The following is a 13,622-nucleotide window of genomic DNA, read 5'->3' on the forward strand; positions in this document are numbered from 1 at the left end:
TTTAATCCAAAATAACAAGATCTAGAAATCTAAATAAAAAAAAAAACAACTATCCGAAACCTCACTTCCACTTATAAAAATGTCAAACATCTTTCATACCTTTCTTAGTAGCGTAGCGGGTCAGCAAAGAGGATCAGGCAGTTCTACTGCTCTGATCCCCCTCCCCTCCCTCCCCCTCCCAAAAAACACTGATCTCCCTCCCCCAACATAATATAATTTATATAGACTCTATAGAGTCTATACCTGTGTCCGCCCCCTCCGGAAATTTTAGTCCGACCCGACCCCCCCCCCCCCCCCCCTGAAAATTTCAAGTGCCCCATCTAGCTGATGCTCTTTCTTCATAAACACCCACAATCTTGAAAAGCGTTTGTGTCGTCTTTCGCACCTAATGGATACTATACATGGATTAAAAAGGCCCCGTGGGATACGCAATAACAGCATAAATAAATAGTATCGATCTCCACCTCAACAGAACCTCGCGTGAGCTAGAACAGCACAGACGTGTGCTCACCTCCGCCGATGCGACGGGGGCACAGTACACACGTATTGCCCCTTAATAAAACATGGCGGTATGGAGGTGCTTTATCGAAGTTTTATTTTCGAAGTTTATCATAATGTTTCTGTTGCTGGTTCGAGTTGGATTCGCTAATGTAGCAACAAGATTTCCCACAGAAACAGAGTAAGTAAAATTATTGAAAATATATACTAGATCTAGATCTATATATAGAAATCTATACTCAACTTAGATCTAGCTAGAATCCAAATCTTTAATGATTCTATTCTAGATCTAGATCTAGATCTAGATCTTATCTAGATTCTAGATCTAGAGTCTAGATCTAGAAATCTAGATCTAGATTCTATACTATTCTATAGTTCTATAGATCTAGTAGTCTAGTATTTCTATAGAATAGATCTCGAAATCTCTAGACTACAGACTCCTTCTTAGTCCTTAGTTAATAGTTAGAGAGAGACTAAGTTGAGAAAGTTCAAAAAATTCTATTCTTCAGATCTAGTCTAGGTTTTAGATCTAGAATCTAGTTCTTAGATTCTATTTAATATTTAATACTAGGCCTATATATTAAATATTAGTATATAACCATCAGTGGCGTAGGCAGGGGGGGGGGGGGGTTATGTGGAGTTACACCCCCCTACCTCATGGACCCCTCTGTGAAAAAATTTTTACTGTCATGATACCACTGTTACTTATTTAAATCTATTTCTAAATCAATATATATATATATATATATATATATATATATATATATATATATATATATATATATATATATATATATATATATATATATATATATATGGCGATGCTAGTCGGAATAAGATACGCTGGCGATGCGCAATGGAGAGAAACTACGACGGTAATCTATCGTTTTGGGTACGTAAAAGCGCCTGCGACCTGTAATGTGAAAAACAGGTGACTCCTTAAATTTTAATACTTATTTCACATTTTCAGGAGGATTTATGTTTTTTTAAATACAAAAATGTTTCCTTGTTTCATTTATGTACCTGTTTTTAAACAATTGAATTAAAACTTTTCAGTAATAAATGAAGACTAGCGATCTTTCCAACAGATGCAACCATGCTCATTTACTATAGCAGCCATCTTGTTTAAGTTTTATTTTTATAAAGTTATAGCGCGAGATTCAGGGGAAAGCCACTCTATTTTACTTTTACAAATGGCTGCTGTTTATATAGCAAATCTTGCTCGCAGACACTTCTGTTTAAAGTTAATTTCTGGCCTATATTGATATATTTAGCCATTGACTTAGGTTTATTATCCATTTATCTATAATATTTGACACAAACATATCACAATACACTTCTATTAAAGCCTTGACAATTAGGTAACGTTTTCGTACATTAATAGCCGCGGCAATTTTACGTACCCAAAACGATAGATTACCACTTCGACTTGCCTTCGCAGCGATGTTTTCGATGGTACCTGCGCATGCGTGTGTTTATAACCGCAGAACCCTATCACCAACCCTAATCCTATCCCAATCCCTATCCCTAATCCTAACCCTAACCCTCATTCTAGCCCTAACCCTAGCCATAGGTCACTGCGCATGCGCAGAGCTATCTTTTGACGACTAAGTGGAGACGTTGGGGAGAAAAATCTTCTTCCGAGTGGTCACTTTGTATATATATATATATAAATATATATATATATATATATATATATATATATATATATATATATATATATATATATATATATATATATAAATATATATATATAATATATAAAGCTCAATTCTGTATGTAATAAGTTTGTTTGTCATTGACATACTTCGATGGATTTAAGTGTTAGACTATTACCGTGCTCATAGTCTAAATTTATGAGTTAAAAAATTAATATTGAAAGTTTTGGGAAATAATTTTCATTTATCAAACTGAAAGTAATAATTTTCGGCATGTTCATTAAACACAAGTTTTAAAAAAATATCATCTTTTACAAAAATTCTAATTATGTCTTTATTTAGTCCTATAGCACTTACTTCCCTTTGATAAATTAGGAAAACACAATTACTTCCCGTTATAAAACCATTGCATTAGTGGAAAAGAATTTACTTTTTATTACTTTGTTTTGGTGTTGGGAAAAAAAATAATTACATAATTAGCGGGGATTGATCAAGTGCAAATGTTGTAGGTATTTTACGGATAAGCTTAGAGTATTATAATTGTTCATTAAATTGAAACAGGCGCGTTCGTTTAAGTGAGTGCAAAAGACTATGAATAAGTTGGGGTACTATAGTCGTTTATTAAGCTAAAACAGGCGATTCCGCCCGGGCTAGACTGTGAGCACTTTGCGTTTATGTTCGCGTTAGTGTTTTCTTTGTGTTTAGGTTGGGTTTGCGTTAGTGGTTGCGGTTTGATTTGGTTCGTTTTTGTTCTTTCTTTTTTCGTTTTTGTTTGTGTTTTTTTCTTTGGGTTTCTATTTGTGTTTTTGGTTGGTTTTGCGTTTGGATTTGGTTTGTTTTCGTTTGCTTTTTCGTTTTTTTTTGTTGTTATTGGTTGGTATTGGTGTTTGTGGTTGTGGTTGGGTTTGTTGTTAGGTTTTTGTTTTCGTTTGCTTTTTTGTTTGTTTTTTCTTTGTGTTTGTATTGGTGTTTGTGGTTGTGGTTGGGTTTGTTGTTAGGTTTAGGGCTAGGGTTAGGGCTAGGGTTAGGTTTTAGGGCTAGGGTTAGGGTTAGGGTTAGGGCTAGGGCTAGGGCTAGGGTTAGGGTTAGGGTTAGGGTTAGGTTTTAGGGCTAGGGTTAGGGCTAGGTTTAGAGCTAGGGTTAGGGCTAAGGTTTAGGTTAGGGTTAGGGTTAGGGCTAGGGTTAGGGTTAGTTTTAGGGTTAGGGTTGTGTCTAGCTTTGGTTTTGGTTTTGTGTGAAGTTTTAGGCTAAGGTGGATGCTTAGGTTTTGGTCTTTTTCTTAAGGTTTGGATTAAAGTAGTATATAGGTATAAAATTCTAGTTAGAGTTAGGATTTTAACTTGAGGGGGGGGGGGGGTAATTCCCTGGGGGGGAGGGGGGGGGTAATTGACAGGGGGGGGGAAATGTCCGGGGGGGGGGGAGGGAATATCCAGGTGGGCAATGTCCTGTAGCCATATATATATATGTATAATAAATAATAGTATATGTAGGCCTCTGTTTAGAACAGTAATCTAAAAACTGATGTTAAGTTCACTCTGAGTTGGTTTTATCACCTACAATGGGACATGCCTTAATTGTGTAGAGCGACTTTAATGTCACACCTAGGTATGCACTGGGTAGGATAATTGACCTAAAGTGACTGGACAGTGGTGAATGAAGGTGACCCCCCTAACCCACCCCAAATAATCTTAACATTTTTCTATTTTAATTATGAACCTTAACATATAATAATCAATGCGGTAGTAATAAAAATAAACCGGGAGTAATCTCCCTTAAACTTTCTCGAATATTCTTATATAACACTACGTGGGATGGCAACTCTGAATATAGACATGATTTTTATTTTTAATTACTTAAACTTTTAAAAATAGAATAGAATCTCATAGAAAAAAGAATTGCGCACCAAGTGATCGCCAAATAAAGATGTGCATAATAGTGCGTAATATTATTAGTACTTTATAAATTTACATGCATTTTTTTTGAAAAATTAGAAATAGCGTAAATTACTACTTCCGTTCAACGGAAATTACTCAAAATTTGACAGAAGGTAGAGAATTAGATCTTTTACTTACGTGTGAAATTTCATTTATCTATCTGAAATAGTACTCAAATAGGCTTTTGAAAAATTCAAAGTAGAAAAAGTACCACTTCCGGTTATTGGAAGTTGCTCAAAAGTTTATATGGATCTACGATTTTGATAAAATACTTATATATGAAATTTCATCAACCTAGCTGTAACGGTACTCAAGTAATCGTGTTTACACACACACAGACAAACGGACAATATTGCAAAATTATGTTTTTCCGTATCAGTGAGGTGTAAAACGTCGAGATTAGTAAAAATCTTGATTTGTTTTTTTTTGCACGATTACAAAACTTTCTCTATACTTCGTATATACGAGAAAGTAAAAAATAACTTCAATTATTAAAGAGTTAATTTAAAAAAAAATTACCTCCCATGCTAAAATTACCAAAAAAAAAGTTGAATTAATGCGTTTTTTCAATCCTCCTGTTATGAAAATGTATCCACTTTTTCTAGGAATATAAACGAAAATGATATTTGACATTGATCTTTTTAAAATGTTTTAGCAATGTGCATGTATTTAATATTTTTTTCACGTTATGCAAAAGAGTAAAAACAGTGGCAAAGATAATGATATATAATTTGACCCCCCCCCCCATAAGACAATGAGAGGCCTATATTCTATAGATTATAATTTAGTTAATAGAATCTATACAGAATCTACTATATTAAACTGTCAGTAACCATTGTTTGTTATCATAATTGCAATGTTTAACCTTTTCAGGACCTCAAGGATTGTGCGCATAATTTCAGATATCTGTGACACATTTAGTAGTAAAATGACACATGGATTTTAAGGATTGTTAAAGTTTTTCCGATATCTTAAATTAAGTTTTTGAGAGACAGCATGTGACATATGTATCCCTTGAAGAGAAAATTATCGAAAACAGGTTGCTTTGTGAGTTAAATCAATATGTTTATTGCAAAAGTGATCAAATGTTTGTGGTTGTTCGGGTACATTAGAAATTTAAAATTTCAGTAAATGAGAACAGAATTATGTCCTTTTTGAGTGTATAGTCATCTAAGAATGGAGATTTTGAAAGAAGTTACCTGATGTTATGTAACATATGCGAGCAGTACTAGATGTAAGAGTGCTTTCTTCTGTCTGTAAAAACTGAGTCTTACATTGCAGCAGTTTCTTAGTAAATGTGCATATTGCATCTGCATCAGTGCTTCTCTGAATAGTGCTAGATTGAGTACAGCTGCAATCAGTTGCATTCGGACGTGTCCTTGCTTTAGTTAGATGTGTGTATCTATTTTTAGCTAGTGTTTTGTTCTACCCATTATCAAAAAAGAAACAAATATAATCCTCTCACTGCTTATGATAACTCACACAAATTAATCTAAACTGTTAATAATATATTTAATTGAAATAATTATATGTTAAAATAATGTAAGTATTTCACAGATGCTTAGAGAAACAATTAAACTAGATCAAACTTAGCAATGCGCTGAAACTAATGGAATGTTTACATCCAAAGTGAAATGACCAATCACTAACTAGCTTCCGCTGCTGAATGCAGATGAAAAATTGAGGTTAAAAATTAGCATATACGAAAATGCAACTGAGTAAAATAAACAACTTTATGATGTAGGAAAAAGAATTGCATTAAAATAAGTGTTTTGAGTGGTCCTTTAATTTTAGAACAAATAAAGAAAGGAGGTCAAGGCCTTTTCATTGAAGTGAAAAACACTATGCTTCCATGTAGCTTCTAGTATTTTTCTAGGTTGAAAAATGGCTATTTTTACCAAAAAAGTAAACAAATGACGCTGTACACACTACTTTGAACCCGGTTTTTCATAAATACATAATGATTTTAGGGTCAAAACAATGTCATTTTTAGATTCAACAATGGTTATTCTGTATAGATCAAGTAAAAGTGGGAAATTGATGAGTTGGTGGATTTATGACGAAAAGTACACCCACCAATGCCCTTAAACGGTTAACATCTATGAAAGCGAATAAATTGAATTATATTTTTTCGTTCACAAAAGCTTTAGAGCCTGTGACGTCATATTTTATGTACTTGTGCAACTAGCTAGTATTAAGAAGGAATTAGGTCCTAAAAGGGAGGTCACTGAGCCATTCATATCTGTTACAACTAGCATGGTGGCTGGAACATTAGAAGTGTTGATTGAAGTAAGGAATGGAAAATGAATATTCATTTGAGACATTCTGTATTAATTATCATATCATTAGTATATAATCTCAGCATATTTTCATGTCATTAGCTAATGTCAGCATATTATTATTATTAGCTTACTATCATTCTATAATCCCAGAATCATAGAATTTTCAAAAAATGTGTTGCTAGTAGTAAACTTTTAATTAATATTACTGATAAGAAAAACATTAACCAACGTATTGATTTTACAATAGAACCATCTACCTTATGGCATACCCCTGTTCAGACACTTATATAAAAATGTTAATATTGTATCATGGGAAATGAACAATTTTTTTTCAGTGTTGTTCGTTGGGCCACAGCACTTGATTCTAATCTGCAAGATTCCAATCAACATATAGCTTTGGTATATTCGGTAAGGTTATTTTTCATTTTGTTTTTAAACCTATATTTAAATACATCTTTGGATGTGGTTAGATAACTGAACATTGCTGGCATGAAACAAACAACAAGACACCAGGGTTTCTTTCAGACTTTTGCCTCCAGTTTTAAATACCAGATCTTGCCCCCTGGTTTTAAATGTGAGGGACAGTTTGGGAAGACCTAGTGAGCTTCTGTAAATAAGAGTGACTTAATTTGTGGACAATGAGGGGCAGACTCAATTCTGTACCACATTTAGAAAAGCAAGGGGTACCCCAGGACTGAATAGCAAACTTATCTAACATAGTTTACATAATTTCTTCTTCATTCTTAAATGTAGTGTTTGAACAGATAAAACTCTCAAAGTCAGCAAGAGCAACCCAATTTGTACTCCCACATACCAGGGTAATGAAACAATTTGTAAGGGTTTCAACAACGCGTTAATAATTGTGTATTTTTAGTCGTGTTACCATATTTTCTAAAACAGAGATAGTTAAAAGTTTAACAACACCACTGTTTTTTTTTCCGGAATGGCCACCCCTGTTGCAGTTTGATCTTTGAATAAGTAGTAACCCAGCAGGAGGGGCAATCAACTGATCCCTTGCACTCAGGTAGCCGCTGACTATCTCAGGGCGCTTGAGGACACCCCTTATTTGATTTAGTTATCAATGTTAGTAGCCCTCCGTATTCTTAGTGAATGGCGCTAATTAAAACCAATCGTAAAGCTTAAGGCGGCGCACCGGGTTACACGACAATCGGTGTGCAGGCTGATGCGCATGTGCAATTCGACCGCTGCGGACCCCAGGTGCAAAGATAGCAGCTGCGAAACTCTGAGTGGCAAACAGCATCGCCTTACTGCCGGGGAGCCGCCATCCAAAAAAAAAATTAATGCTAGAAACCTTCCCAAATAAATGACAGAGTTTCTTTCAGGCACATTTTCAGAAAAATGTCTGGAGTAAAAACCAAAAACGTACATATGGGCCCTGTTCGACACCCCCCCCCCCCCCCCCCCCCCCACACGCTGAATGCCAATGCCTGAACAGTAAGAAAAGACTGGGGGCCTTTTTTGGAACCTTTAATTATTTCTACGTTACTGTTTTAAACAATTAACATTCGAATTCGATTTTTTTGTTCACATAAGGTGACGTTAAATTTTTATTACATTTGCATCTAGCTGATATATATATATATATATATATATATATATATATATATATATATATATATATATATATATGGGGGGGGGATGTCGAACAGGGCCCATATGGCGCTACTAACAGTGTACGTTTTTGGTTTTTACTCCAGACATTTTTCTGAAAATATATATACATATATATATTTATATATATATATACATATATAAAATATATATATATATATAGGCCTATATATATATATATATATATATATATATTATATATATATATATATATATATATATACAAATATTATATATATATATATATATATATATATATATATATATATATATATATATATATATATATATATATATATATATATATATATATATATATATATATGCTTACAATACTGGATTTGATTTTCTGACTTACCATCTGGTGAAAATAAGGTTGTCTTTTTTGGGGAAAACTTGTGCTACTGTGTGAAACATTTTCTCCATTTGCATGTGTTATACTCTAGTAATATCTGGCCATTATAAGTTTTCTTTCCATCTTGCAATCACAGACTTAGACATTTAGGCCTCTCTCAATCTATTTATCTTTTTTATATAGTTTTATTTTTTATTTTGACCAATATTTGGAATACAATCTTGGTTTTGTGACCAAGTGAATATGTCCCCTGTTCTATTTATACTTTTATGTGAGCTAATTGTTCAAAACAATTATTGAATTATTGATTGAACTGGTTGTTTTTGTAATCTTTAGGCATATAATAAAGACATAATGCCAGATCTCAACATTGAATTCAAAGAAATTGATGGGGAGAAGCTGGTTAGTGACATGAGCAAAACCCTGTCTGAGATGATGAATAAGAAGATGGATGCACTCAAGGTGGGTTGAATTTGATCTGCAATACTGTCTACTCTAGTATATTGGTATGATCTGCAATACTGTCTACTCTAGTATATTGGTATGATCTGCAATACTGTCTACTCTAGTATATTGGTATGAATATGTATAGATCATCATGGCTTTTCACACATACAGTAGCCAGTGGTAGCAAAAAAAGAATATAAATTTAAATCAACCTAAACATTGAAAGAGTTACATCCCAAACCTATTGTTCTTGAGTCTGTTTATCACTAAGTGTAATCAAGATGTATTTGTCTACACACATTATCTGTAAGTGTAATCAAGATGTATTTGTCTACACACATTATCTGTAAGTGTAATCAAGATGTATTTGTCTACACACATTATCTGTAAGTGTAATCAAGATGTATTTGTCTACACACATTATCTGTAAGTGTAATCAAGATGTATTTGTCTACACACATTATCTGTAAGTGTAATCAAGATGTATTTGTCTACACACATTATCTGTAAGTGTAATCAAGATGTATTTGTCTACACACATTATCTGTAAGTGTAATCAAGATGTATTTGTCTACACACATTATCTGTAAGTGTAATCAAGATGTATTTGTCTACACACATCTGTAAGTGTAATCAAGATGTATTTGTCTACACACATTATTTGTAAGTGTAATCAAGATGTATTTGTCTACACACATTATCTGTAAGTGTAATCAAGATGTATTTGTCTACACACATTATCTGTAAGTGTAATCAAGATGTATTTGTCTACACACATTATCTGTAAGTGTAATCAAGATGTATTTGTCTACACACATTATCTGTAAGTGTAATCAAGATGTATTTGTCCACACACACTTCACCTGTAAGTGTAATCAAGATGTATTTGTCCACAGAAATTAGTTGATGCAGCTGAGATAGCGGCAGCAGAATACAAGTGGGATAAAAATTTAATGGCAAGTAGATCTATATTTGGCAACTTAATTGCATTAGATGAAAACTATTTTAAACAAAACTTAATTCTTGCTTGCAATTTTGTTACTAAGATAATAAGGCCACTAAAGGAGGACTCAGTATAATATAATAATGTGAACATAATATGAACCAAATGTCTAAAAAATATGGAAATAATTGTCTATTTTAAACTGCTGAGTGACATTAAGTTTCAGGGCTTTAAAAATCTCAAATTTTGTTTTCAGGGTTGGTAAAATTTGGGGATTGATTTTCAGGATTTGCTTAAAAAAGGAGTGACACCCCTGTACATTAGTAATAATATAAAATTTTTGATACTTAGCGGCAAAGATTTTGTTGTCTTTCAGCTGGTATCTAGATGAAGATAATAATTGTTTCAGAAAGATGATGTCACTTATATCAACACAAAAGAAATGGACACTGACCAAACACCCACCCAGTTTATCAAAAGATTTAATAAAAATGTCAACATCAGCATATCTTCCGTACACATTCCTGTTGAAATCTATGATGGAGGTAATTTTATTCATTTTCATTTCATCGTTACATCCATTCAAAATAATTACACATCATTTAAAATTGACATTATTTAAAGTCATCACAAAATATCTTTCAAACTAATTGTAGATCCTTTTAAATGGATTGGACATGTTTATTTTTTCAGTTACAACGCCTGCTTCCACCCCCTCTACATGTTTACACCCATTTAAGGAAGCTACTATTTGTCTGTATCATCGTCCCTCTATTTGTGTGGGTCGTTTGTGTGGTCAAATAATGGTCCTTGTTGTGTTTATGAGGCTGGCGGTCACACTCTTTGGGGTTCAGAGGTCAAGCCAGCCCGCGTCTCCCCTGCACCAGTTGTGATTGTGGTCTGTCATGAAAGCTCTATTTTTGTAGGGCTGATTGGCAGAAGTGGTTACACATCTGACTTGATGCGTGGAGGGCGATTAGTGCCGTGTGGAATGGCAGGTTCGGATCCCTTTAGTTTCTGGCTGCTCTGTCTTTACTATTACGTACCTCTACCGCTGGTAAAGATAACCCAATACCCGAATTCGTTTTGGATGGTCATAGACTGAGGACTTACGAAACTAAAAGATTACCAGACAACAAAAACTCTCCGTGGACTCGGATATAATGTCTAGGGTAAAAACACGAAGACCTTCTGCAACTAATAATACTTTTAATCAATTTACAACCTTCTAATATGTATACAAGTCTAAATAATAAATAGCTATGTAAAACAATAGAAATATACAAATAATGAAAGACCCAACTTACGAGTTAAAGAATAACACACTAAAACTACTAACACTGGTTACGGTACCTAAGTAATCAACACAACCTACACGTTGTCAAAGTGAGAAACAGAAAAATAGTGAGTACAAAGATAATTGCTGCTTAAACTAGAAAATACAACATGGCGTCGTACGTGGCTCTCTCTCACCGTAGATGTCTAATGGGCTGCCTCAGAGGAGGAAAATTCCTGCCTTATATACGACTCCAAAATTATGGGATGTCGACCTCAATATCAAGGACCATTGAGAGGAAGGAGCCAAAGCACGAGCCAAACAAACTCAGTGGTGAATACTATCACCTGAGCGTGATGGAAAATTTCTTTAGTTTGAACAACAGACCACTCAAGGCCAATTAAATAATCATAAAATCAAACAATTAAAAAAAGAAGACCTAAGTAGGTCACATTACTTGGACTATTTTCTGTACCTTTGTCTACCCTTGGCGTTGAAATATAAGTTTCTGTTAATATTGCTATTTACCCCACAACACACTCAGTACATTTGTTCTCATATCATATTCAACATATTTGTTTGGCTGTCAATGCCCTACACATTTTTTTACTCTCAGTACATTTGTTCTCATATCATATGACCATATATCAGCGGTTTCCAACTGTTTTAATACTTCTGGCTAAACAACACATGAACACACACATACATACACAAACAATTCTATAAGTATCAAATGATAAAAATACATGGTGGTTCAGTCTTAGATTGGAATGTCTAGTATTTGGTAGTTTTTCAATAAATTAGCACTTAAATTAAAAGGTATAAATGCCTTAAGTGTTCATTAATCACCCTCTGTAAAAGTGAGGTAGAACACACCTCAGTGACTGCCCAGGTGCATGGTGGAGTGCCCTTGGTTACATTACAGCAGGCGTGTCCCCTGGGGCAGTTGTCATCCAATTCTGTTGGCTTTTTAAAAAGGAAATAATACCTCTTCTGGTTCATTTTACATACAGCAGCAAATAAAATATAGATGTGTTGTCCACCTCACTGAAATGACACTCAAGTTATTCTAGAAACTGGATATAAAAAAAGTACTACTTCTGGATATTGGAGGTCATTCAAAAATAAAAATTATTCTAAATATAAGAAATTATACTTAATCTAAGTAGGCCTATAACAAATTATACTTAACCCTTCCAAGTATAAGAAATTATACTGAATCTAAGTATAAGAAATTATACTGAATCTAAGTATAAGAAATTATACTGAATCTAAGTATGAAATTATACTGAATCTAAGTATAAGAAATTATATTGAATCTAAGTATGAAATTATACTGAATCTAAGTATAAGAAATTATACTGAATCTAAGTATAAGAAATTATACTTAATCTAAGTATAAGAAATTATACTTAATCTAAGTGTAAAAAATTATACTGAATCTAAGTATAAGAAATTATACTTAATCTAAGTATAAGAAATTATACTGAATCTAAGTATAAGAAATTATACTGAATCTAAGTATAAGAAATTATACTGAATCTAAGTATAAGAAATTATACTGAATCTAAGTATAAGAAATTATACTGAATCTAAGTATAAGAAATTATACTGAATCTAAGTATGAAATTATACTGAATCTAAGTATAAGAAATTATACTGAATCTAAGTATAAGTTAATGGCTTTTGAGAGAACAGAAGTAGAGTAAGTTGGCTACCTCTTCTAGTTACCCAAAATGGCTCAAAAGTTGATAGAAACTTCCAATTTTTAAAAATACTTATATATGAAATATCAACATCTGAAATGGTACTCAAGTTATATGTTACAAATACACAGACAGACAAGATTGCAAAACTAAGTTTATCAAACTCAGGAAGGTGTCAAATGCAGTGATTTGTAAGTGTTTGCAGGATTACAATAGTTCCACTAGGAGGAAGTAAAAAGAATGCAGGTTGAAGCAATGTTCATAGAAATATTAAATGGGGCTCCAATCATGTCAGCTTTACAAAGGAGCTAAAGTTAGCATAGTAGTCATTTCATAACAAATGCCTTTTTTAAAAGCATTTCATCTAGACAGTATACTATCTTAAGTTTACATTTGAACTTTCTCACAGGAAATAACTATTCATTTAAAAGTATTTTAAAACAAAGTTCAAAATTCTATGAAACATCTGACCATCTAAGTGGAAACCCCAGAAACCCCAGAATGTTCCAGAATTTTGGAATGCAGCAAGGAAATGATTGGATAGTCCTTTTTAAAATAATATTAACTTGAATAATTAGAGAGAAAACAATGCTATTATGATTTGAAAATGTACTTACATCTGTATAAGTTTATTAATATCTAGTACATTTCTGTAAAACTTGTTATGCCTCTTGTGTCTCTAAGACTTGTTGTCTCTCCAATGAAAGTGAAACCAACCCTACCTAATGTTTCAGACATAGATATTTTGAATGGTCTCAACTGGTCTGCTGCTCTAGATGAACAATTTATAGACAATTTTAATAGTGATCCAGAGATTCTATGGCAATATTTTGGTTCACAAACTGGCTTTATGCGCACTTTTCCAGGTGAGACATAGTATGCTTATCTATG

General features: G+C 33.2%; 2 protein-coding genes across 8 annotated transcripts in view; both read left to right on the forward strand.

The window, feature by feature from the left end:
• The first annotated feature begins 470 nt into the window (after positions 1-470).
• Positions 471-10,028, forward strand: LOC131935889 (voltage-dependent calcium channel subunit alpha-2/delta-4-like). The gene is made up of 5 exons (XM_059292616.1): positions 471-679; positions 6,708-6,780; positions 8,696-8,821; positions 9,703-9,766; positions 10,006-10,028. Exons 1-5 carry the CDS (start codon positions 564-566, stop codon positions 10,026-10,028), a joined length of 402 nt encoding a protein of 133 aa, XP_059148599.1. The 5' UTR covers positions 471-563.
• Positions 10,029-10,163: 135 nt separating this feature from the next.
• The window catches only part of LOC131935893 (voltage-dependent calcium channel subunit alpha-2/delta-2), a 100,140-nt gene continuing 96,681 nt past the window's right edge, over positions 10,164-13,622 (forward strand). For all 7 annotated transcript variants that reach the window (XM_059292624.1, XM_059292623.1, XM_059292625.1 and 4 more), the window contains exons 1-2: positions 10,164-10,294; positions 13,466-13,597. In XM_059292624.1, the coding sequence (XP_059148607.1) occupies positions 10,192-10,294; positions 13,466-13,597 (235 nt within the window). In that variant the 5' untranslated portion in view covers positions 10,164-10,191. The remainder of the gene's footprint in view (positions 10,295-13,465; positions 13,598-13,622) is intronic.

Source organism: Physella acuta, unplaced genomic scaffold (genome assembly GCF_028476545.2).
Source record: "Physella acuta isolate Inbredline_101_S28 unplaced genomic scaffold, ASM2847654v3 ptg000163l, whole genome shotgun sequence".
NCBI classification, from domain to species: Eukaryota; Metazoa; Mollusca; class Gastropoda; family Physidae; genus Physella; species Physella acuta.

Bases quoted from the DNA above. Each gene is read 5' to 3' on its own strand.
- LOC131935889 (XM_059292616.1), top strand. From the start codon at position 564: ATGGCGGTATGGAGGTGCTTTATCGAAGTTTTATTTTCGAAGTTTATC. The intron at 680-6,707 runs GTAAGTAAAATT...ATTTTTTTTCAG, and splicing joins AGATTTCCCACAGAAACAGA to TGTTGTTCGTTGGGCCACAG. The intron at 6,781-8,695 runs GTAAGGTTATTT...TGTAATCTTTAG, and splicing joins ATATAGCTTTGGTATATTCG to GCATATAATAAAGACATAAT.